This window comes from Rhipicephalus sanguineus, chromosome 8 (assembly GCF_013339695.2).
Source record: "Rhipicephalus sanguineus isolate Rsan-2018 chromosome 8, BIME_Rsan_1.4, whole genome shotgun sequence".
Lineage (NCBI taxonomy): Eukaryota > Metazoa > Arthropoda > Arachnida > Ixodida > Ixodidae > Rhipicephalus > Rhipicephalus sanguineus.
Window position 1 is genome coordinate 92,642,151 of NC_051183.1, and position 26,987 is coordinate 92,669,137.

The following is a 26,987-nucleotide window of genomic DNA, read 5'->3' on the forward strand; positions in this document are numbered from 1 at the left end:
ACTTCTAAAATTCACAGCTTTTCTCTTAATCCATACACTTTGTTACAATTAGACGATCTTTATTTTTCATATTGCGGCCTATCCCAAGAGCTCGCTCAATGCTGACTGCTTTAGGTTCCTGCTTTTCTTCTACAATGTCCTTATTAAATTTCTTCTCCAATTCTTCATGTGTCTCGTTTTTGGGTTCATAAAGACCATGGATGGTTAGGTTATTTCGGCGGCTCCTATTTTCTAAGTCATCAACTTTGTCTCTAAGCGCCACGTAGTGTCTATCAAGGTGTGACATCTTGTCTTCTAAGTCTTTAATCTTGTCGCCCAATGTGGCAACACTCGGCAGCTGTTTCTCCATTGCCTCCATTCTGTCGCTTACTGCTGATAATTTCTTTTCTATCTTCTCATGAGAAGATTGCATAGATGCCATGGTTTCCGTTATTTTTTGTAGTCCAGACAGTAACTCACGCAACGTGTCACTTTGGCAGGACCGGGGTTTGTTTCAATGTCGCCACAAAGAAATAAACTTTGTGCTAGGGTGAAAATATAAGTAACAGCATTTAGTGCAAAGTGTTGGCAAGGCAGCAGCAACAAATAAGGGTTGTCACTACGAAAACAACGCGATGGCCGCTTATCACCAACCTGAAGAACGAAGCAGAAGGGATTACTGAGAATACCGCCGGTAGTGCTGCTGCCTGGCCCACTTGTTGAATACATTCACATATTTCTGTAAATACGAATGGGTATGAAGAAGCCACCGCAGTTTAGCGGGAGCAGCATACCCAAAGCAATTTCGAATAGGCAGCTGCAGCTGTTCGCCTTGCGCGATCGTTTTACGAAAAACACAGCAACGTGAACCGCAACGAGTTTTAGTTGGGCTTGTCAGAGTCTCCTAATAAGTGTCCGATCGTACCGACAGGGCAAAATTTCCAGGATCGCGTGTTTGCCTGTGCGCATGCAGTTCTTTTGGGAAAACCGCGGACATGTGCTCTCCTTCTTGAAACGCTTGATAGAGAGAGAAAGGCTATGTGAAAGGCAGGGGGGGGGGCCAGAAGAAAATTTTCCGGTTCGCTATCCTGCACTGAGAAAGTGGTAAAGGAGCACAGAATCGCAAGGAAGAGAAAAAAAGAGAAAGGGACGAGGCGCGCCAGCAAGCAGGAGCAACTCAGGATTAGAGCCGCCCGAGTACGTGACATGTGCCCTATATTATGGACCTCACTCCCATGAACAAGGCTGCCCGCCGTCATGGCTGATACCCGCAGCAGTTACCCACCTGCGCGTTGTCGCTTCAACGCCAGACCATCTTGGTTTATGTCGTTGTGGCGCACCGTCTACTCAACCGCCCGCACAGTGCACGGCGCACTTTGCGTCTTATTGTCATGTTCTCTCAGTCAACCTGCTGAATCAAATGCAGTGAAGGCTGCTTGAGTTCTATTCAGCTCGTAAAAGCAATAACAAAACCAGGATGACAAATATTGCGTGTGAAACAACCGACAATCACAAGAATTTCCCCGCGAAATAATCTTGATGATCGGTAGGCATCACCCTTCCTAGAGTGTTAGAAATAGCGAGTATCGCCTTTAATATTTCAAATAAAAAGTTAAGCACCATCCCCCTGTTTTTCTCTTAATGTCATTGGTCTCCTTCTGTGTTAAATGCTTCGGCCATTTCCCACTACGCAGAAGTGTACACCTCGTGTGCGACATCAGTGAGAATTTCAAGAGTTCACAGAATAAATTCCTCTTGCTTACATTCTCAGCATCAAACTGGATGATCTGCATTCTGCCAAAACACAATCACTTAACAAGTCATCAGACTTTGACTCATTAAGAACGCGCTGACGTAGAGAGATTAAGATCTGGCAGCCCTGCATATTGATTTCAACGTGTATATATATGACGGACTCAAACGATAGGGACACAGCCTATCGAGACAGCAGCGCTCGTTCCCTGTCACGAACCGCTGTGAAAAACAACAGGCGTTGCAATATTAAAATGAACTTCTTCGCTACTAAAGTAGTACATCGTATATCCTTCGCATTCTTTCTCGCTTCATGCTTTTTCTGCTATGTGGAATGCAACAGCCAAGGCAAACCTGGAACTGGGGACCTGGCAAAAGGACGTGGCGAGAACAATTTTCTAATGGTAAGCGCTGCGCATTTCAGAAATTGAAGTCCTGGTCCAGATACGATATATCCAAGTGCAATCCTGATGTATTTGATCTTTTTCTTGCTCCTTGTCTAAAACGTCGTGCATTCGCAACAGTGTCGAAGATACATGTATCTTGGATACTATCTTAGATACTCTTTGGGTATCTTGTATCTGTATAGCGATACGCCTCGTTAAACGAGCATCTATATTTCCGATACATTCAATAATGCATCGTTTATCTTAAGATACAAGATACTGCTACAGAAACGCCACCATGCGAAACAATAAACGTCGGCTGAACTCCGCTACTCAAGCCGATACTGCTGTCACTAAGCCACCTGTACAAACTAACGACAGTGACATTCTTTTGTCTTTCCGTTTGAGTAATCCAATGAGCAGAGACAATTAGATCTATACACATCCCTATTGGTGGAGCAGAGTCACGTGATGATGCTCGAGACATCTCGACAAAAATAAGCGCACGAACGTCTTCGCGCACCTGATCTTTGGTTTTCTCGATATTTTATTTCTTTTTAGTTGTGTCGGTGCTATGACCCTTGTTTGCGGCCATGATACTGTGCTGTGTACTCCAATGCGTGCAGTGTAGTTCGCTCAAATTCGTATGGCGTTATAGGCACTATAGGCCTCGTGCGCTCAGTTGACGCCACCGCTCTCCGAGTGCGCAGCGCCAATGCGGCCACTTCGCGCATTTTGTCCCTGTTCCCTTCCTGGCGCGTAGCTGAGAGTAGCGTGCGATGAACGTCGGTGCGAGAAAATGGCAACGCAAAACGAGCCGCGTTAGCTTTTTTGCGGCTACGGACGAATAGCAGATGTTCAGGAATACTTCAAACGAAGTAGTTCGCGTCGCAGTGGCGACTCGCACGGCGCTAATCACGTTTACTGCGTGAGAAAAGAACTCTACAGTGCCGTCGGTCCATCGGAAATATTCGGAAAATGCGTCGCACAAATGAAGAGCGTAGAGTACGACGTGCGTTTAGAAGCGAGTAAACTTTTTTCTTGGCATACGATAGAAAATACATTTTGTTGGCAGCCTCGCGCGTCGCTTTTCCCATGACCGGCACGCATTAGCAGAAAGCCATGATAGTTTAAATGACATATTAGCAACGATAAAAAGATAGAGACCGCATGAAGTGCCCATCTCTTAGTTTTCTAGCGCTATTAGTACGTCGACTGCATTAGTGAATTATATTTTTGTGCATATGCAACTGTGTTTTTCGTCTAGGACCTCCGATCATAAAGCCGATGCTGATGCCCCTCAGCCCGGCAGTCGTGCACAGCCGACAATGTGGGCACTGCAGAGGACTGTTTTGAGTACCACTGGTAGCCACAAATCTCCGTTCGGGCTCACAGTAATAAAAGGTACAAGGGAACCAACAATGTGTTAATATTACCTGCGGAAATAGCGTAGCCGGAAATATTTTTTTTTTTTGGCGGGGCTTCAACTATGCTTTACCTATGCCCACCCGTGCGTTTGTATGTGCTGTAGACGGAGCGTGACTCGTCTGTCGTTAGGTCAAACCCTACAGCAGCTCCACTCGTAAAAGGAACATATAACGGCGTTTACCAACAAAGGAACGTTTATTTTTTCATACAGCATATATAAAGCGGCACTTGCGAGAAGAAAAAAAAAACACGAAAGGCGCAATATTGCGTATATCTGATGCCTGAAAGCAGAAGACCCAAAAGCCTTATTGCGCTTCCCAATGTCGACTGGACATTACAAGCGTTTGTGAACTATTAGCGCGCGCTCGTGTTCTGTGTGTTCACGCTAGCTGTCCATTCGTTATTTCTCGTACTCTTTTTTTGCTCCTTTATCCTATCTATTATCCCCCTGTCCCCCTTCTGGAGTGTTACTAACCAAACGAGCACGTGTTCGTTATCCTGCTTGCACTTACCCTTCTTTTTCTATCGATGAAGTGCATACGTAGCTGGACCAGTTGGTATAGATCCATGGAAGTAAGCAGCGCGAAAAGCAAGACGCCGCACACAGGAAGGAATGACAATCTATCGCTCTCTATCGCTATGTACCTTGACTGATTGACGTTTTTTTTTTTAAGTTGTTAGCAAGTGCTACAATACATCAAATGTGTCTTGCTGCCTTGAATTGTCGACGGTGAATTTCAAGTGTATAATGACAGTGGTTGTCATCTGCTTTTCTCAAGCTGAGCCTTCAGATGGTCGCTATTTCTAAAGTGGTCATTGCCACAAGCCGCCGAGAATCTGTTTAGTGTTGAACTAAACGGATGAGCAAGCGTACAGCTTACGCTGCGTCCTCAGAAACATACGCCATTCTCCGTGGCTGTGAAAGCAAGACTACCACGCAACTAGAAAAACATAAACAATGAAATGACTTTTTTTTAAATTTCGGTACGCGCGCCTTGCTCTACTATTTACTGGAAGTTACCCGCCACTGTGGTCTAGTGGTCATGCTGCTCGACTGCTGGTTGAGGGTTCGAATCCCGACCACGGCGGCCACATTTTCGATGGAGGCGGAAATGCTTGATGCCCGTGTGGTTAGATTTAGGTGCACGTTAAATAACCCGAGGTGGTCGAAATTTTAGGAGCCCTCCAATACGGCGTCTCTCATAAATCTTGGTTTTGGGATGTTAAACCCCAACAATTATTATTATTTATTGGAAGTTACATTTCGGAGTGGTATTATGCGTGCGGTCTGAATATTTAGTACTGCTGGCGTACTTTCTGTCGCAGGTACTGAACACTACTGAACCCCTCTACTTGTACTGCTGGAGTGTGAACGGCTCCGAGGAGTGTAATCGGACGGTAGAGAGCTGCATTGTCGACACGGGAGCCTGCGAACACATAAGGAAAACTGCTCTAACAACTATGCAATACAATTTCACGAACTCATTCCTAACTTCGGATCACAAATGGTAAATAAGTTCGTACGTATAGTAATGTTCTGTACGTAGCTCCATTGAGTTTAATACGGCGCATCAGTCTGGTGCACTAAATTTAAAGTTTGGAAACCGCCAGGCAACAGACTCGTTTTTACTTTACTTAAAACGAGTCCGGAGAAAAATATGAACTACTCACAAATGGGAACAAAATGAGACGCACCGAAATAGTTCAGGAGACATGCAGCAGGAGTTAAAAAAGGTGCAAACAAATAGTTACTAATTACCGACCAATTGCAATTCTTTCCTGCCTTAGTAAACTCATTGCGAAATTATGCGTTAAGCATCTTAATAACTACTTAATAAAGTTTTCAGTTGCTAAAGAATAACCAATTTTGATTTTCCGCCCTGGAAGTTCCACAGATGTCTCTCTGCTGTCTCTAACTTACTACATTTAAAAACATCGATTCAGGAAATTCAGCAGGATGTGTATTTCTAGATTTGGCTAAAGCTTTTGACACGGTTAACCATCACGTGCTGTTAAATGAACCTGAGTGTTATGGTATAACCGGTCCTGCGATAACATTCTTAAAAAAATTACTTACTTGACCGACAAAATACAGCACACGTAGCACATACATTCTCGTCAACTAAATGCATTAACAAGTGTGTAGCACAGGGCCCAGTTATAGGTCATTCGCTTTCCATTTTATATGTTAATCTTCCGGATTTTTTAACTCCTCCAATAGCGATTATTGCGTTTTTACGCAGATAACATTATCATAGCTCCATCCGATGAATCTATTACTGCTGCTCAAAGTTATATAGTGCATTGAGTAACATTATGAATTGGTGTGGCAATGATATTTATTTGTTAATCCTCTAAAAACGAAATATATGTTGTTGAAGACTCTTCATAGGCCCTTAAAATTTATTCCTCAACTAAAACTTGACACTCATTCTATTCCCGCTTGCGATGATGTTACTTTTCTTGGCATCACAGGTCGGTAAACTCATTCAGACTCAGCTCGGGCTGTGAGTTTGAGTCCGAGTGAGTCCGGTTGAGGAAACTTTTAGTGAGCCTGAGTTCGAGTAAATCTGGTTGAGGAAAATATTGGTGAGTCTGAATCGGAGTGAGCCCTAAGCGCAAAATATATTTCTTGAGTAAGTCTGAGTGAGCTCCACCGTTTATTGCCGACATACGCTTGGCATACACATTGACCCTAACCTTTCAATTCTCTGTGACTTCCACCATCTCAAGCAGAAGACTTCGTTTGGCATTCGCGCATTGATCAAAGCTGGCCTTTTTTTTTTATCCTGAGGCTCTGAAAACGTTGTACTTTGCTTTCATTCATTGTCATAATAACTACAGTATTGTTTCGTGGGGAAACGCGTACGCTTGTCACTTGTGATAAATTCAACATATCCAAAATAAGTCGATACGCATTGTCACTTCCAGTTTCATATAATCCAATGGCTCTGTGCTACTCCACTGTTATAATATGTTGCCTGCTAATTATTTGTTAGAGTTTAAAATAGTCGTCTTATTCCACAAGTTGCTTCATAAGAAATTCACGATTCTGTTTATAGCACATGAGTTATAACAGCTAATGCCAATTTTTTGTTACCGATGGCTCTTACTAATTGCGGCAAAAAACATCTACATTCACTGCAGTTTCGCTTTAGAATGATTTACCTTCAGCTATTAAATCTTGTGTTTCCCTTTCAGTCTTTATAAATGACGTTAGGCGTCACTACCTGCAATAATTGTACTCATACCCTTGCTGTTTTACCATCGACTTTTTTTTCTCTCAATTGTAACTTGGCTTTCATTTCGCTGTGCTTTTTCATATTTAACTGACCTGAACTGAAAATTATGTCTAATATGGTCTGCTTTTACTGATAATTGAGTTAATTTGCTGCGTTAGTTATTAATATCAATGTCTGAACAATTACCCGAGAGTCCCACTATAATTATTTTACTTTGGGACCCTCACCTGTATATTTGTAATCATTGAACTACTTTATTCAAAACAATAAATCGGAATCGGAATTTAAAAGAAAAGTCTGGCGTTCCCGTCCTCTAGAGTAGATGTACGCATGAAATAGCTACCAGCAAAGCAGATTCGTTGGCGATGGTGCTAGTCACAATTTTAAAATGGGTAGAGTGCATGTTCACAAGGGCATATCACACTCCACTTGTGACTTCGACCTTATTGAAATTAAAGATGCAGAAGTGTATACGGCCGCGACGCAACGCAGGCCTGAAAGCTTATTGAGCCAGAAAAAACTTGTGAACTCGTTTTTTTTTTCATATTGCATCTCGTGGAGCAGTTCCCCGCGGTGTGGAACATCACCATCGAGGATTACGCGGACGCAAGTTCGAAAGAAAACGAGCTTGCAAAGCATCGCCAGCGTCCTTAAGAAATGAACAAACTGCTGTCTCGCCACTCGTTTCAACCTCTGGTATTCCTCGATGTCACGACATCGAGCTCTCAGTACGTGTGGTATTGCATACCGAGATACTTGTTGGCCACATTGCGCTTTTGCCAACAAGACAACATGGAACAAATACTCCTCATCATTCAATTCGAAAAAGAGAACATCGATTGCGGTGAAGTGGCTGTTCGCAACACTTTTTCAGCATGGTCAGAAAACGCTGCCGATGGATAGTTGGAGAACACGTGAGCCAAACATCATAGCGCCACACACGGCCTGGAATTTGCAATTAAATCTCAATTTCAGCTATAAATCGCCTGCTATTCTCGCGACAAATGATGCCGCAAACCCAAAGGGCCGCGCCTTAAACACAATGTCCACGACCATTGGCTGGTCTGTGCATCGTGTGCCGTATAGTTACCGCGGCCTCCACGGGATGGCGCGACGTGCCCGCGCGCTCGCTCGCGATCACAGTCAAAGTAAGCCGCGCGTTCGGAGAAAAAAATGTTGCAGTGGCTTAGCCCTTTCGGACCTGGCGTCGTCAGTTGACGACACCACACAAAAGTTCCCCTAGCACCTCGGAAATGAAACCAAAACTGCTCATTCTTGGGGAAATACTTCTTCAGTAATCCCCACTGTGATTGACACCAAAGTTGCGACATGTTTGCGGAGCTGGGCGTCACAAAGAAGAAAAATCTTGACCGAAGTCATGGGTGACGCCTAGGCGGGTCAGGTGAGGCGGCTAAGCGCCGTTTTCGGGACGTCGTACAGAAGTTGTTTCAAGGAGTATCACACTGAAAAATGAGACGTGGTTCACATTTTGTGTACTCTAGTGAGTAGCAGAAATAAGGAAGCCATTTTCCTAATTTCACAACCACTGAGCCCTGATGACCTAATTTGATTTCATGCTAATTAATCCATAAATACTTGGACCACTGGCTCAATTTTTCGTCTTTGGTCTTCTGAGGTCCTAACTATTAGGAAAATACGCAGAGAAACTGTCTCTGGCCAAAATAAAGCATCCAGGGCTGAAAGGGTTAACTCGGCTATGCCATGATAACGTAGCGTTATCAAAGGTTCAGCTGATTTTTCTTAGCTTCCCTGATTGTCTAGGATTAGCTTGATTATCATGCTTACTGCAGCTCCAATGACACGCACATGGTGTACATATTATGTGGCACATGTATATTTATTTTGCCAGGGAACTACTTCGGGATTCGATGAGTTAAGTTTCTCCGCTCTTCTGCGCCGTTGAGCAGCATTTGCGCTCTCTTTCTCCATGGTTAAACCACACTGGCAAACGCCAGTCAGAGGCGCTATCAAGCAGCTCCAGCGCAGTGTCAGACAGCGACTGCACAGCGAAGGCGAATAGCTGCGCGCGCGCTGGCCCCAGTACGTCTACCACGGCTACGACGTCACTCCTCTGGAAAGCGCAGACCGGCGGCAGCGAGTCGCGCGCGGCAGCGGAAGGGTGCGCGGGAGGTGCCGTCTCCGATGCGCCAGCTGTGTGACACTGATCCTCGAGCATGCGCAGCACGGCTCTTGAGGAGCCACGCGAAACTGGCTCGGCTAGGCCAGTGTAGCTACCGCTACAAAAAAATAGTACACCATCTCCCGCTAAAGTGGACCATGGGGCGATGCGAAGCCGGAGCATTTTCACGATCGCGTTCCTTTGGCGTTCGTTGGGCATGCTACCGACCTCGCATCGTGGAACGCGAAGAGGAACGCTACGCGCGTCGCGTCTTCCCTCTAGCCTGGCGGTCAATTCTCACAGGGCGAGCGGGGGACGCGGTCGACAGGCGCGCGAGAGGGGGGAGCGTAGGAGAGGAGAGATAGGGGGCGCGCATGCGCTGGCGCTCATCGCGGCGTTGCGCAGGAGAGAATGAGGCACGCGAGAGGAGGGAGTGGAGAGGTGGAGAGGAGTTGTGCGGAAAGGGTTTGCGCATGCGCAGTAAGAGTGGTCACGCCGCACACCACCATCACCACCCTCACCACCGGATTGAACTCTGTCATAGGATGCTTCGCATCTAAAAGAAGAGAATGTGCTCAAGGTCATGACGCGCGCTGAGGTACTTACGTAGCTTCTTGCCCCCTTGTAATCACCCCCCCCCCCTGCGTAGCTTTCAGCGCTCTCGCTGGTACAAAGAGAGAGAGAGAGAAAGCGCTTAAACCGTGCGTCAAATTCCTGTAACCCCGCTCGTACTCGACGGAGTTTAAAAGTTTTTGCGGAAGATGATTCGTGTGGCAGTAAACTCCTCTAATGAAGCCATTCGATGATTACTTTGAAAAGTTTGGCAGGGCCCCTCTAAGTATCTATAATCACAGCAAAATCTATATACGAGGAGGAGAGGGAATGAACTTTATTCATTTTAAATGGGAGTGGGAATGGGGAAGCCGGGCTGGTAGGGGGGCTGGATAGTGACCCAGGACACCGTGTTAATTTATTGTACCATTGGCGCCATCTAGAGATATGAGAAACAATCAAACATTGGTAGTGTGTAGCCTTCAAGATGTGCTAGCACCCGCGGCTCTTAAAGGCCACGTTCACCCAATACACCACTCTCGCTATGCCTACAGCTCCGAAACCTTGAATGTGGCTCTTGGAAAAGGTGACAAGTCATCACGAATAGTTTGGTGTCCAAGCTTAGGGACACAGTGTAAAGCAAATAGCTACGTCAGTTGGGTACTTACCGGCCACACAGTGCACTACAACTTGAAAGATTCGAGGTTGATGGTCGCCGCTTCGCCCCGTGCCGCAATGTTTAGGAGTTATTTTATGATATAGAGTACTTGACCTTAACAGCTTCTTTGAGCATCTTAGCGCTGATTACGCGCTATCCAACGCGCAGTGAAATAGATCTCAAATATCTGAGCTTGCCACAGTTGCGCAAAAATATGAGATACATAGTGAACGTAGAAAGACATTTATTTAACAACATGCATAAGGCGACCTCCAGTTACCAGCCTCACACCAGTGGGCTGATGGAACGGTTCAGTGATTCCCCTATGTGCATCTTCTTTTGTCCTAGTTATTCACGTTCTAATTATTTTACTTGATACATTTGAATACCCATGACAACGAAGTTATGGCATCGCTTTGAACTAAATTTTTCTTCGACAGTGCACTCAGGATGATATCCTATGGTAGACCATTTTATTGCCAATAAATTATGTTGCTCGTTCGTATTTTAGGACAAACGAATCTTATATGGGCAATTTCGTGACCAGTGCTGAACCTCCTACTGAAATGAACGTGACTAATATTACAGCTGGTTCCACAGGTAAGCACACTTCAACATAGCCCTTATCCCTTCGTTCAGCTTTAAATCTGCGGCTGAGTCCACAAAGCTTTAGTTCGCATACCCTTATCTTGACATTGGCCAGCTGGCTTCATTAATGTTATACACATGATAAGGGTTGACTGAAATTTTCTAATAATATCTGGGGTTTAACGTCCCAAAACCACGATATGATTATGAGAGACGCCGTAGTGGAGGGCTCCGGAAATTTCGACCACCTGGGGTTCTTTAACGTGCACCTAAATCTAAGTACACGGGCCTCAAACATTTTCGCCTCCATCGAAAATGCATCGAAATTTTCTCTTGCTAACAATTGTCGCCCAAGTTATTTTCATGAATATCGGCACCGATGTGCAAAACCTTGCCTCACCACAGAGGCATGCCCTGTTGGAAACATCTAACTATGAAAGTCGCTGACGCTTCGGAACTTTCTAAACTGGAGTAACTACCCCGTATAATTAGTGCAATAAACATCGTAAAAATTAGTTTCGTGTGGTAATTGCATACGGAATTGCGTTTTGACAGCGTTTGCGCTCCTCGAATGAGAACAACAATGGGGCCCACTCTATGCTGCGTCAAACTAGGAATAAATAATCTAACAGATTCTGGAGCTTGATTATACAAATTAATTAATTGAACATTACGACGCCGTTTGACCGTGGGTATTATGAAAAAGCAATGCTATAGGTGGTGCTGGCCATTTGCTTTACGTGGCTACAATTCAGGAAAAAGCGCCTTTCCGCTGTCAAAGGACCCCATTCCAGCCAATGGTGTCGCTGCATCAACGTGACATTGCGCCGACCGCTTGCGCCTACAAGCAACGCTTGGACCCATGCTCCGATGAGTGTGTCTGCACAAAAATATAGTTCCTCTGGAAGCCTTCATTTTGCGGGAAGATAAAATCATAGTTGAATTTTTTTTTTATACGTGTACAACACGTATACACATTGCAGAATTTTGGAAGAATGCCAACATCATCTTGACCCATAAGAAAGGGGACGTCAAGGAACTGAAAAATTACAGGCCCATCAGCTTACTGTCCGTTGTATACAAGCTATTTACAAAAGTAATTTCTAACAGAATTAATACGACATTAGAGTTCAATCAACCAAAGGACCAGGCAGGATTTCGTACAGGCTTCTCAACAATAGACCATATTCATACTATCAATAAGGTGATAGAGAAATGCGCTGAATACAACCAACCCCTATACATAGCCTTCATAGATTACGAGAAGGCATTTGATTCCGTGGAGACATCAGCAGTCATGAAGGCACTGCGGAATCAGGGCATCGACGAAGCCTATATAAACATAATGGAAGAAATTTACAGCGGATATAGCGTAGTTCAGCGCAAAAAACAGGCAACAGACGAGTGAGAGGACAAGGACACAGCGGACAAGGACACAGCGGATCCACAGCCACTTTAGTCCTCCATAAAGAAAGCGACATAATCCCAATAAAGAAGGGCGTACGGCAGGGAGATAAGATCTCTCGAATGCTCTTCACTGCGTGCTTACAGGAGGTTTTCAGGTTTTCAGATTGGGAAGAATTAGGGATAAGAGTTAATAGAGAGTATCTCAGTAACCTGCGATTCGCTGATAACATTGCATTGATGAGTAACGCGGGAGACGAATTACAGCTCATGATTACTGAACTGGATAGGAAAGTAAAAGAGTAGGTCTGAAAATTAATATGCATAAAACTAAAGTAATGTGAAAAAATCTTGGCAAAGAACAGCGCTTTGCGATAGGTGGCGAGACACTGGAAATTGTAAAGGAGTACGTCTACTTAGGACAGGTAGTAACCGCGGAGCCGAACCATGAGAGTGAAATAACTAGAAGAATAAGGATGGGATGGGGCTCATTCGGCAAGCATTATCAAATCATGAATGGTAGTCTACCACTATCCCTCAAGAGGAAGGTATATAACAGCTGCATCCCACCGGTACTTACCTTCGGAGCAGAAACCTGGAGACTTACAAAGTGGGTTCAACTTAAATTGACGACGACGCAGTGAGCGATGGAATGGAAAATGGTAGGTGTAACCTTAAGAGACAGGAAGAGAGCAGAGTGGGTTAGGGAACAAACGGGGGTTAAGGATATCATAGTTGAAATCAAGAAGAAGAAATGGATATGGGCCGGACACGTAGCACGTCGGCAGAATAACCGGTGGCCATTAAGGGTAACTGACTGGATTCGAATAGATGGCAAACGCGTGAGGGGGAGACAGAAAATTATACTCGTGGACGACTTTCTGTGGCAATGGAGGGAAAGCTACAGAGCCACAATGCACGTATCCTACCGCTAATGAATATAGTCCCACAATTTCGTCCGTATTTTCTGCGTGAGATATATAAAATACTCCTTCATTTTATACATGTAGCTTTTTCAGACGGAACGCAGCGCACACAAGCGAGATATTTGTATTTCTGTTACCTAATACGTTGTCACTTTGCACTTTTGCGTTCTTGAAAAAGTCGCGCCTTTTACCCGTACCTTAGACGCTAAGCACAGTTTGCGTCGAAATGCAACGCTAGCCATCACTTTCCACGGCGTTACGAGACGCGCGCCAAACCGGACTACTTCGCGTAGCAGTACATGTGCAGACGCTCCACCCCCGTAGCGTTCCCTTCATTGCCACAGAAAGTTGTCCCCGAGTATAGGTGGGTAGATGAGATTAAGAAGTTTGTAGGTATAACGTGGCAGCAGAAAGCACAGGACCGGGTTGATTGGCGGACCATGGTAGATGCATTTGCCCTGCAGTGGGCGTAGACAGGATGAGGATGATGATGATGATGATTTTAATGATGATGATGATGATACAACACGTGACAGTTTATTGGTCAGCTGGGGGCGGGAATTGCAGTTTTATTGCTGACGGTGAATGTTTGCTCTTCCGTGTTTTCTCTAAACCACTTGATTCTGGTTTTGCTCATTCACTCTAAGATAAAAAAAGAGTCAAAAGAGGGTCACGGCCGCGTGACTCTCTTCGGGTGTCCATTTGACCCTTTTTGGAAGGTACAGGCAGAGAAAGAGAGTTCGCAATTCGACTGGAGTCACGGGACTCTCCTGAAGCGCGTTTCGATTGGCGGCGCCGCCGTATACGCCATACATATCGCGCGCTTGCCCTTTGGCGCCGTTGTGGCGCGTTGGCTCGACGACTGAGGCGAGGGCGAGGCAACGCGCCACAACGGCGCCGGGGTGGCGTGCCGCTTCTGTTTTCCTCTCTGTCTCCTCGTCTATTGGAATGGGTTGCGTGTTGGTTGCGCGGGTTGTGTGTCTGTTCATGCGCATCTTCGGTGGTGTTGACGCCGGCTCCGTGCACGAATGACGCGGTGACGCTTGGAAGACGGAATATTCCTGGAGCTGCGGACAGGAACAACGGGCGTCAGTTAACGGTGAGTGTACTGCTTTTGTAGGTACTAATTATACAACTTTAGCTGGGCGTCTGCAGCAGCTCTGCGGAAGTTATCTGCCAGCCATTTCCAACAGCAGCCTGTGTCCGCGGGGCTGTTGCGGATGCCCAACTAAAGCTGTCAGTTAACGAGTTGCCACCGCTATGCGCGTTGCTGTGCAAGCTCCCTTAGTGAGCGATGCAAACAATTATCAAGGGTCATTTTTTGCTGATCGCACGTTGTGCCTGCGCTACTGAATGTGCAAATGTCGTTTTGAGATGCACTTTAGTCTACTTCATAACATTTCCATCGACCTTGAATGTGTAGCGTGCTTCGGCGCGTGGGAACGTGAAAAAAAAAAATGCCTGTGTACAGAACGCTCAGACGCACCATATATAATGGTTTTTGTTGGCTTAAAGACGGTAGTTTGAGGTGCAGATATAGTACGGTGCTTCCAGAACGTACGCGGTAGTCATTCAAGTTGGACACGCTTCACCAGTAAAGTGAAAAAGCTCTAGACTTTCGACGGCGCGCGTTGGTGCGGCCGCGGCCGTGCACTCTTCCCTCGTTTCTGTTTGCTGTTTTCGTGATTTGCATACACTGCGGTGACGTTGGGCGTTATTACAGTATCGAGTGAGTGTGCGTGATTGTGGGAGCTATGTGCGGTAATTCTAGCATATGACATGTCTGATCTCGACGTCAAAAAACTTGGTTCCTGACCATGCCTGTTTGCATTTGTTGTTTTGTTGTTAGCCTTTATTATGCCTGTGTGAACCACTTATTGTGTAGGTTTTGCAAACCTTTACTGCAATTTCATTTTCTCATCATAATATCACGTTGTTATTTTCAGATACCGTTTTTCATGGTGCTCACGCTGAACAGGAGCGACAACCTAGCAAGCCACAAGTCTGATGTCTCCAGCCGTCACCGCTTCCTCATTTATTTTAATCATAAGAATAAATATGGAAACATGATGCCAATTTCTGCTGTTTATTTAGCACACGGTGCATATCACAGTCACAGATTTTAGTTTGCTATACTCATACAAGCATGTAAATGAGGAGTACCTTAACTTCTTAATTGGAAATCACTGACCATATTTTCGCGTTTTCTATATAACTTTGCTAGAAAATATGTGTTGTTTTGACGAGTTTTATTAAAATAATGCTAAAATTGAACTATTCTTTTTTTGAAGTCGCTCGGCAGAACGGCAAGTATGATTGCACTTGCTTAAAATGAATACTCCACTATTTTCAACAGTAGTCGCGCAAAAGTAGAGCAAGGGTCAAAGGAGTAGCTTAAAATACTTGTGGAGTCGCTTGACGCTTCGGTGTGGCTCACTTGACCCGCGTAGGAGTGTTGCCGGCAAGAGTCGTCTGACTCCCTATAAGTGGTAACGTGATCCTTCGGATGAGAGTCTTTCCACTCTTCCTAGAGGGTCAGGGGACTCTCCTAGAGCGAGCCGACCCTGACCCACCAAGAGAGTGACCGTGACTAATTAGAGTCCTATACGTGGCAAGTCAGAACTCTCCGAAAAGAGTCACGCATACTCTTTTTTTTTTCTTAGAGTGTTGTCCGCTTTATTTTCCACCATGGAGCCTGTTACGACCAGGGGTTAGCGGCATCCCACTGCTGCCACCAATTTGTTACGACTCGGGTCCGCAGCATCCCAACGCTTTTATCAGACTGCTGCACTCGGGGTCGGCGGGTCACGTCAATGGTAGCTGGCCCCCGCCGGAGTGCCCGTTAGTCCATCTTTTTCAGAGAGGAAGACGGTTCGTACTAGAGAGAACAGAGGTTTATTTACACAGAAGCATGATGAGAGATATCAAGAGAGAGAGAGAGAGAGAGGTTTTTACAAGTCTTCGGCTTATAAAGCCTCAAGTCAGACAACCATGAGGCACTCAAAAGCGGTGTCCGCAGCTCCCGCCAATCCGGTGACCCGCCATCCTGGCGTCCGGCCTCCAGAACGGAGGGAATGAGTCACATGATAGGATGAGAGTCCGAAAGGGTAGAGGGGGGGGGGGAAGTGTCGCTGACCTCGAGGGGTAACGGACGGCTGCGCCGAACTCGCACATTATTTCATGTCTGCGTTCGGAATTGGAATGCAGAGGTTTGTTGGGAAACTCAAGGTAGGCGCTGTCACATGCCGACTGCACCCGGTGGAAAGAGTCGTCCGAGGCCTCCCTTTTGTTCCAGTCAGAACCCGTCTGCGGCTGCAGGATTCATGCCTGCCAGCCCACGCGGGCGTAAGCTCCCGAAGCATGCCGCGCTCCGTGCCTTCCTCCAAGAACCGGCCTAAGGGGAAACTTTGAGTGACAAGCGCGACTGACATCAGCGCGCATCATGGCGCCGGCCACCTCGCACTCCAAAGCTGATCGTAACAAGCCCGACCAGGTGAAAGCGGAATGTGCTTTATCGTTCTCGACAAAAAACTTTAATTCTTTCCTTACCGAAGACGAGCTGAGCTGTTCCACACAATTTCTACCGCTCCTACCGAGGACGAGCTGGGCTCGTTCACCATGAAACAAGTATTTGGGAGCTAGAGAAAGGACTTGATTCATGTAAACTGAATTAGAAAATGGCGTCCTCCTCTGTGCTTGAGCGGTGCGCGCATGCCGCAACAGCTCCGTTCAGAAGAAAAAAGATCCTTGTTCGCCGAAGTTTCGTGAAATGAATTGGAGTTCTCTTTGAGTCCAAGGTTTGTTTTCACGGGCTTTATTTTTTAAATCTCAGAGAGACATTTTCTGCATCGAAGAGCGGAGAGGTTAGGACATTTTTGGTGGTGCCGTGCAGTGAAGCCCATCCTCTGCACATTTTCAAAAAAATATTTTGAGTTTGTCTTGGGAATAAAATGCCTTTGAATAACTTTTGAGGTGCTTCAAGACACGTAGAATCAAATGGGCTAGTAAAAAGATCGGTATTTTTATATCATTTCCGGCCAAAAAAACTCAGTAGGGAAAGGGTTAATAAGAACTAACAAAGAAGAAAGCCAAGGCAAGTATAGGGGATGTTATTTGTAGTAATTGTGATGTAAATGTGAAGAAAGTAAAGTGGACGAAAAGATAACTTGCTGCCGGCAGGGACCGAACCTGAGACCTTAGAAGAACGCGTCCGATGCTCTACCATTGAGCTACGGCAGCTGGCGCTCATCCTCCCGTCCACTTTAAGGGGTTTGTATGTATATTTAAACCTATGAATGTTAGTCAGCGCCGTTAGTAGCGAGGACGGCGAGTGTGTAACACTTTTTCTGCCTGCTGGCGTCACGAAGCGCGTGATCTTTTTACGAGCTCACAGGTGACCAATAATCTCTTGCATTCTACCTGAAGGCATCCAGTCTGGCAGAACGAGACCCTTGCAATGAATGAACGAAGGACGTGGCATTTTAAGGCTCGTTTTCCTTTGACAGACACAACATTAATTAGAACTAGCAGACAAGAAAGCCAAGGAAAGTATAGGGGATAATATTTGTAGTAATTATTAGGTTAATCTGAAAAAAGTAAAAGACAAAAAAATCATTTGCCGCCAAGGTATTTCTTCTGTACCATCCCAGAGAAGTTGGTTGACACATTTCTCTGAGTTTCCCGATACAATCAGCCTTCGCATCACATCTGCGTCTGGTAGCTTGGTTCCTGGCCTGCGAGCAACATCGAACGTAAATTGCTGTATCGCACTGACCCACCTAGCGAGCCTTCCATTGGGTTCCGATAGGCTCAGTATATAGGTCAAGGCTTGGTTTTCCGTGAATAGCTTGAAATGTCTTCCGTTTAGGTACGTTCTGATATATTTAAGAGCCATGACCACAGCTATTCCTTCTTCTCAGTTGTCGGGTAACTGATGTCGGCCTTGGTGAATGTATACGAATAGTACCCAATCACTTTAAGCTATTTTTTGGCAGGCTGGCTCTCGTGTCTTTGGTATAACACGGTGCCTGTCCCGTAATGTGAATCATCTGTGTTCAGTTCAAGCGTCTTGGTAAAATCCAGAATTGTTAAAACATGGGCTGACGAAATTGTCTTGGCGAGCTCCTGATATGTTTTCTCGCACTCTTGTGTCCGCGCGAAAGGATTGTCCTTTTGTGTTAGCAATCTCAGGCACTTCGTCTTTATGGCGTAGTCCTTTATAGAAGCTCTGAAATGTCCAGCAAATCCCAAGAATACACGAAGAGAATGACGTCGTATGGCTTCATCAGCTCGGATATGCGTTTTACCGATTCCTCTTTCGTGCTACTTGTACTTCCATCAAAAACTCTTCCGATGAAGTCTACGGCATTCTTGAAAAGTTCGCTCTTCATGATATTGGTCTTCAAATTTGCTCGACTTAACCCGTTTAATTTGACTTAACGCGTGACTTAACGCTTCGTCCTCTTCAACTTCTGCTTTTCTCCCAGAACACTTGCGCCGATTTGACCGGCGTGGAACACAAAAACTACGATGCGCGAGTTTGTTAGATGACTAAAAATCACGTAACATCATGTTACGACTAGCCACGGGACTGAAATCGTGTAACAATACGCAACAACTGGTCACGCGACTAAAAATCACGTAACATCACGTAGTAAATAGTCACGCGACTAAAAATCACGTAACTAGTCACTTGATTAGAATCGTGTAACATCGCGTAACTGCTCGTGTGACTAAAAATCACTTAACATCACGCAACATCTAGTCACGTGACTAAAATGGCGCAGCATTGCGTAATAGCTAGTCACGCGACATGTTCCCGCCATTAACAACGTAACAGCTAATCACGTGACTAAAATCACAACATCACGTAACAGGTAGTCAAGTGACATACCTAGCAGAGCCTAGCCATATACTTAGTACTACTAGCAAAAACTTAGCATCTATAGCGAATGCTTGTCATTACTAACAAAACTTAGCTAGGTTGAAACCTAGCACCGCTGGTGGTTTCAGGCTTGCGCCAGTAGGGCAAGATGCGAACTTTTTTTTCTCGCTACTGTTGTACTTGGAGACTAAAAATAAACTTGCGCGACACGCTTGCCTCTCATGCAGCTTGTAAACGATGACGTTTGCTCTCTCTAGAGAGGTGAAGTGTTAAACACCTTCGTAAATCTTACGTGTGTGATGAATGTACAGTATACACTGTACTCTGTAAATGACTGATGATTGATTGAATAAAGAATAAACAGGTGGGAACGACTCACCTTCCCATCACTCCGCATGGCCGATGAGAGAGGGCGCTACTGCAACACTAACTGATGTGGCGCATTTCTAGTATATTTCAAAAATATAGGTTGGTAGACCTGGAGTTTTTTCATAAAACGCCAATACCATAACGAACCCCAGTATGACCAACAATGTGCGACTCATCGGTATCACAACCTTTCCTCAAATTTAACTGAGTGCTGCTTCTCTTAAAGGGACACTAAAGAGCAAAATGATTTTTCTCGCATTAGTAAAGTAGTCTTCCACGATACCAAAAACACCACGCTTTCTGCGCGAAGACGCTTAATAAGCGAGAAAACGCACAGAAAGAAAATACAGGTGGCGACGCCACCTTGGAAATCCCGCACTATTTGCCGGGACGTCACATATTTTTGACGGCGCCTGCTTGGGCCTACGTAGTTCCTAATCGGTTAATTCGAAGTACATTGTCCTCTGAGGGGGCCAGAGACTTGACATAACGAGTTTGTGGAAATTTCGTCGATACAGTGGCCCCAAAATACGTTAAATGCTCACTGAAGACATTTACGTCACGAATTACAAAGTTCGGCGCGAAATTTAAAAATGAAACTTTGAATTTGGTTTTCTCCTCTACTAATAAACCTATGGTGGTGAAATAAACTACACAAGAGTTCTCCGAGCACTCTTTATCAATATAAACCAATTTATTGTTTCTCTTTAGTGTCCCTTTAAAAAAAATGTAGTAGTACTTGCAAACTGCGGGCAGTAACTGCTTGTCACGTATATCGCTACCCAGCAGTGAGTGACGGCAAGCAATCAGAAACAGTTACTACCCTAACCGTACTAACTATAGGTAGTAGACCCGCCATGTTAGTCTAATGGTTATGATGCTAGATTGCTGACCCGAAGGTCATGGGATCGCATCCTGGCCGTGGCAGCGGAATTTCCGATGGAGGCGAAAATGCTTGAGGCCCATGTACTTAGATTTAGGTGCATGTTAAAGAACCCCAGGTGCCATCCACTACGCGTTTCTCATAATCATATCGTGGTTTTCGGAGCCATCCACTACGGCGTCTCTCATAATCATATCGTGGTTTTGGGACGTCAAACTCCAACAATCACTATTATTAACTATAGGTAGTAAAAGAAAGGCTGTAAGATGCAAAGGTTGTAACCGTCCCAAACGTGTTAACCTTGCTACCACTACTAATATTGCTACTAACAGTGAAAGTCACAAGATCAGCATAGTGACAAAAACTCGGATACTTATGCATGGAGCGTCATGAGTGAGAAGAGCACGCGTACGCAACTTCACTGCGCGACACGTACTTCTTAAGTGCCTCCAGAAGTATTTATAGGCGTACCTTCGGGGAACACATCTAGTACAGGTAAGCACCTGTGTTTCAGAATGAATAATTACAAATATTCACCTGCATTTTGATACTCTACTACCTCATTATGTGTGCTCGGGTACGTAGCATAAGACTGTTAATCAACCGTATTGCAAAAGAAACAATATGTCATGTCTATTTTCCATGAAAATGCCACAACCAGACATTATATACAGCGGCCGAGACATGGTAGTACACTGTGGTCCTTTGCTTGATGCATGGAGATTTTCTTCGCCAGTTGCCGCTTAAAAGTGGCACCGGTGTCGGCGAGGGCGGTGAGAAAATGTTGAGAGGATTCCAGTTATAATTTCACACACTTAGTGGAGGGGTAAGGGTGTGTGTGTGGGGGGGGGGGGGGGGCTGAGACTTCGAAAGTGAGTTTCAAAATGTGGCTTTACAGCAGTGGCAATAAAAGCTATGATTCTAAAATTGGCAAGGAATTTTAAAGATAGCCGCAGGTTGCATTGGAGCTCAAATAGTTTTAAATTGTATTTAGTGTTTTTATTTTGTTTTGTTAGTTTTTCTAATATGGACTTTTTTTCTTACAATGTAGTACTTGAAGAACAATGAAATTCTGTACACTGGTTGCTACCAACGTTTTACAGAAGTGCAACTAAAATTTTGAACGTACAGCAAAAATTAGATTTATGTTTTTTTTAGGTTTGTCATTGTATGAATATTGCCACTTATGAAAGGTTTTTTTATACTAAAAAATACGAATGCACCTAGGCTGCCGATCCTAGTTCCAGTTATGTAAGCGCCACGAGTTTACCCGTGTGGGAATCTTTGTTTGCTTCCACCCGATAGTTCCCGAGAAAAAGGCACACAACCTCCGAAAATGTTGTTTCTAGAAAAACGCACGTCGTGTCGAAGAAAAAGTACCAAGAATTATTTTTGAAACCACGAGTACCCAAGTGTGATAAATTTTCTAAAAACTAAAGAAATTCCCTATCAGATTGCAAAATCTCAAAATAAATTTTTTTTTGTTTTGTTTTGCTAAACGAAGTCTCACACCACCTTAAGTATTTAACCACCGTGTAGCAAAAAGTTAGTAATGGTCCAACAACGGTAGTAACCGCTGAAGTTGCTACCTATTTGCTTGCAGTTACTGTGAACTAACGTAGCTAGCAACAGGTAACAAAAAATTTGGCAGATGCCACGTACCGTGGGAATCGATTTTATGCGAAGCATGCGCGAGATGGTGACTGTGGCGTAATTTTTCATATTCAGCGAAACGTTACGGAATGACGCTAGAGAAATATGGAAGTGGTATACGCACACTCAAATGTTGAAGAGTCGCATATGCATTATATAACGAGTTGTTTACAGTTGCGTAACGATGGCAAGAGCAACATGGGTGTTACCAACACCACACGCGGTAAGCTGATATGTAGTGCTTGTATTCTTCAATACCGGATAGCGCGAATCCGAACATGACTAAGAAGGAACGCAGATGCACAGGACAGGCGTTACTCGCAACTAAGCTTCATTCAGGAAAGCTTCCCTAGATAAATACATGGCCGAGTGGCACGCGCAGGCGCACTGCTCGTACGTTACAGTCACAGTTACAGTTGTTATGCTTATATTTTTCCTTTATGACGGAGAACGCACGCACGTTTCACGAACCCATGTGTATGTGTAGAAAGGGTTCTTTACAGTTCTTGAACAAGGTCATCATCACCGTGATCAGTCAGCGCCAGCAGCTGAACGGGACTTGTTAATCGGATCCGTTCGTGATAGCTGCTATGAAGTGTAGTGAAGTGCGAGGTGTAGTGCAGCTGGTGGAAATCCTGGATGCCTCTTACGATGAAATGATCTATGATGCCTCCTGTTGTGGACGTGACAGCGAGGTCTTCTGGTGCCCTCTCCACGTCCAATCCGTGTTTCACGCACTATACGGACCCAGCGTTGTTGGGTCTTCATAAATCAATGTTGAAGTCACCGGTAATGATGACAGGCCTGGTACTCTCAGCATATTTATTGTAGGAAGCATTGACGCGGTTTTTGCGTAATCCACGTGGTGCCCGTTGCGGGCCACGTGGACGAGTGTGTGGTAGTTTAGCGTCTTCCAGGGGTGTTATGTCCTTAGTTTCTTCACTTTTCTTGCGTGCGCCGCGGTGGTGTAGCGGTTAAGGCGCTCGGCTGCTGACCCGAATGTCTCGGGTTCGATCCCGGCCGCGGCGGTCGCAATTCGATGGAGGCAAAATGCTGAATGCCCGTGTTATGTGCGATCTCGGTACGCCTTAAAGAATACCAGATGGTCAAAATTTGCGGAGCCTTTCGCTACGGCGCCTCTCATATCATATCGTCGCTTTCGCACATAAAACCCCACAATTATTATTATTATCACTTTCCTTGCGTGTCAATGTGTGTGTTCGCTGTTACTGTGTCGGTTGAGACTCTGTATCACCTGTGGCACATAACCGCATAATATTAACTTTGGTTTACGGGTATGTGCCACACGTGGCTGAGAGAAATGGTTTCATGACGTACGCGACAGGTATTTTGCGTTATTCATGTCACGACCAGCGAATCGTGTTCGTCATACAATGATCCCCTGCTATGCCAATTTTGGTATATTACAAGTTATGGAGACGACCAGGAGAGCGCCCAGACGTAGGCGGCTAGATAGATAGATAGATAGATAGATAGATACGTAGATAGAAACGGCCAAAGTGCCTGAGGTTCGCTAAGAAATGTTTCGCATTTAAAAGTTAGTAGAGGTTGCAGCTACGAAGTGTTAGGTGACGTAGGTAGTAAATGGGTAGCAAATGTTAGTAATGATACAAGAAAAAGTAACCGCTGCAGCTAGTACCTATTCGCTCGCAGTTACAAATTTTGTACTAACGTAGGTAGTAAACAGGTAGCAAAAAGTTAGTAACGGTCCGAGAAAGTTAGTAACCGCTGCAGGTAATACCTATTTACTTGCAGTTACTAACATTTTACAAAACTTTTAGGGGCGAAGCTCCTTATAGCGGCACCCGTTCGTCCCTCGTAGCGTAGTATGTAACCAGTCTTACGCTTTGACCTGCAAGGTGGTGCCGGTGGGAGATTTTTCCTGTGCGTCGTTGAACAATAAAAAATTCGCAGCGTTAGCTAAAAGCCGACTTCTTCTGTCTCTCATTCCCATTAGCAGCCATTCTTTACCTCCAAGGTAGTGCCTGGTGAGATTTCTCCTGTGCGTGATTAAACAATAAAAATTTTGTTCAACGCGCCGTTGATTGATGAAATAAACCAACAAAAGACGCCAGATGTTTTGTAAAAGCAAAACGAAAGAACGCCAGGTGTTTCTAAAGCAAAACGAAAAGACGCCAGCTGCTTAACGAAAGACGCCAGATGTTTTCTAAGCAATGGTTTTCTAAACAATGAAAATTCACAGCGTACATGTAAAATTAAAGTGCGCTGCAAGTCGTCATAACTCATCGAACCTTTAGTATAAACGCGCCCGATCTCACGTCGGTGATGATGTACTGGGCAGAATTCACGGAAGATTCACGGTTTACCGATGAACCTCCGCAGCTTCGCCCACTCATCATCATTCACTCCGTGGATATCCTGTGATTTTTTTTAAAAGTATGTCAAACATTTTACCCATTCATCAATTTAGTTTGTATAGTTGCTTGGTTATATATATATACCTATATTTATTTCAGGCAACTGGGACGTGCAGTTGCGCTATAATCAACCAGATACATACAACTGCAGCGTTGTTACTATCAAAGATAGGACTTCAAATGGTAAGTACTCTGCGGCGAATGGATGGATGGATGCGAAACTTTATTGTAAGTCCTGAGGTGCACGACTCAACGCGCAGCGGGCCGCTCCCACGTTGGGACAGTCAGGCCAAGCCCAACCGCCGCATCGTGGGCCCTCTGGCACTGCAACGAATTCGCTAGCATAGACCACATGCTCTGGCGTTGCCCCTCGTTACGGGGCACGGACCAATTCAATGAAGACAAGTGGCTATCCGCTTTCAAGAGCCCCGATGTCGGGGCTCAACTATGGGCTGCGGCGAATGCCAAGATTCTATTGCTGAAGCCTTCATTAAACTTTGCAGTGTGCCGTAAGTTTTGCCTCCTAGAATTTCAGTTTCGACAAAGAAAGAATAAGTTGCAGGTACAGATGCGAACCTATAATAACATTTTCATACAGATACAACTTAACCTGCTGGTAAAACAGATGTCAAGGTTAATAAGGAACAATGACACTTAAGCGCTGGCGCGTTGCCTAAGATCACATGGTTCCTAAGGCTACTAGAAAACTTGCAACCCATGCGCTCGAAGAACGAGCACTAGAGACACAATGAATAGCGCTAAAATTTTATTTGACCGCATATTCTTTCTAGCTAAGGTATTGCGCTGTGTTAGTGTGGCTTGGTAATCGGCTTCATTTGATCTGAGAATTTCTTTAAACAAAAGAAAACAGAATGTCATGATAATTGCTGTGTTGATAAATTATGCGTGTTTTCTTTGGTAGCACGGCATTCACAGTTTGATGATTGTTGGACCCGAATGAGCTCGGGTTTTGACGAATAAGACAATTTTGTTAATGATCTGCATGTCTGCTCACACCAACCCTTTCAATGCAGCTCCGATGATGTGTGCGATGTATATTCGCGGAGACCTTCCTAACGGCACATATCCTCCAGTATCCTGTCAGGAAGACTACGATACCCATTGCCCCTCAGCAATCATCTACAAGTCATACATGTGGAATTGCAGTTCTTACCAAGGACAATAACCTAAGGACACAACAAAGGCTGAAAATCAATAGTTTCAAATATTTTTTTTTCTAAGACGGGAAGAGGCTCTCCAAGGGAAAAAATAAAGTGCTGAAGACTTTGTAAGCTGGGGAAATGATTTAGAAGTAGCATACTTTCAAATAAATCGTGTTATCTCAGGAAATAGTGTAATAAGTAGTTCTCAATCGGCTCCGTGGGCTCCTTTCAATTGCTTTTACAAGTACTCACAGGGAAGATTTCGAGCTCTAGCAAATCGTTGTTTTCGCGTATTTATCCACATGGTACATGATCGAGAAACATTACATGCCTTTCCGAGTGTTATGAAAACAAGAAGCTGCGTTACACTGTACTCGTAAAAACGCACATGAATGAATGAATGAATGAATGAATGAATGAATGAATGAATGAATGAATGAATATGAATGAATGAATGAATGAATGAATGAAACCACGTTTATTCCACATTGTAATAGGAACGCGCATGTCACCGTGCACAGCAAACAGAATATCTAAAAACTTCTACGAATGCGATACTCCGTAATGCCATATGACATCTCAGCAAGGCTATGGCGTCGGTGGCACAGAGCCTGGGCTAGAGTGGTTCGCGTAGCAGCAGCGGCAGACGAAGCCCTTCCAGCGGTTACGTGCAAGCTGCGCCAAAGCGCATTCCGGCAAATGCGCATTGGAAAGATTGACCGATGGAGGAAAGGGAGCTTAGAAGAGACCGTTACGTCACACTTTTGAAGCCGGATGTGAGGGCTCCCCCTCGCGAGGTTCCTCAAGCTTCAGCTCGCTTGCGCATTCACCGCTAGCACTGCAAGGCGAGTGGACGATCTCGGCGTTGCGCCAGGCCGCCGCCGCTGTCGGCACTGTCCACGTTCTCAAGTTGTAATTCTAGCCTTCCAGCGCTGGCGGACGCAATAGCACAGTGGCAAAGGAAAACTGCGAATGTACGGCGTCAAGGCAGCACACGAAGACAGTGCTTGTCCTGCGTCCATAGTTAAAAACAGCAAGCTTAACACGGACAAGATTCGCACAGGATTAGTGCTGACTGCCAAGTGCTGGGTTTATTGTGAAAACACGCAAACATACATCGGAATAGGGCATACGAGGGAAGGGACATTATCAGTGCTTCTATAGAGGCGCATGCGTCTAGCGGCACAATATTGTTCAGTCAAAACAGATTAGGTGCGGAGATAGCAACACCTATTGTCTGTTAGATTAATTGAGGGCGCGCTAACACCTGCTGCATCTTCGAACTTCATCGCGAAAGCTCCAACTGGCTCGCGTTCATCCTGTGTGTTCCTTCGCTTGTGGTTCGTCTCATTTTGCGCTGATTTTCCCATTTACAAAGACGTTCTTATTGTAGCAGGCGAACGACGGCAAACCAGCATGTGTCCAGCTCATCACATTACTCTGAAACGTTCAAACGATATAACGCAAGGATAGAGGAACAGAAATTAGAACGTAAATGAGGAAAAAACGAGACATACAACCAACCATTCTCCTTAGCTGAGCTGCTGGCAGCACTAAACTCTTGCAACGAATCTGCCCCGG

The 26,987-nt window shown here is 45.0% G+C and overlaps 1 protein-coding gene across 1 annotated transcript; it reads left to right on the forward strand.

The window, feature by feature from the left end:
• Positions 1-1,917: 1,917 nt before the first annotated feature.
• On the forward strand, positions 1,918-25,583 carry LOC119402902 (uncharacterized). The gene is made up of 5 exons (XM_037669948.2): positions 1,918-2,135; positions 4,872-5,053; positions 10,649-10,737; positions 24,343-24,426; positions 25,278-25,583. The coding sequence occupies exons 1-5, from the start codon at positions 1,986-1,988 to the stop codon at positions 25,427-25,429; spliced, it is 657 nt and encodes a 218-aa protein (XP_037525876.1). The 5' UTR covers positions 1,918-1,985; the 3' UTR covers positions 25,430-25,583.
• The last annotated feature ends 1,404 nt before the right edge of the window (positions 25,584-26,987 follow it).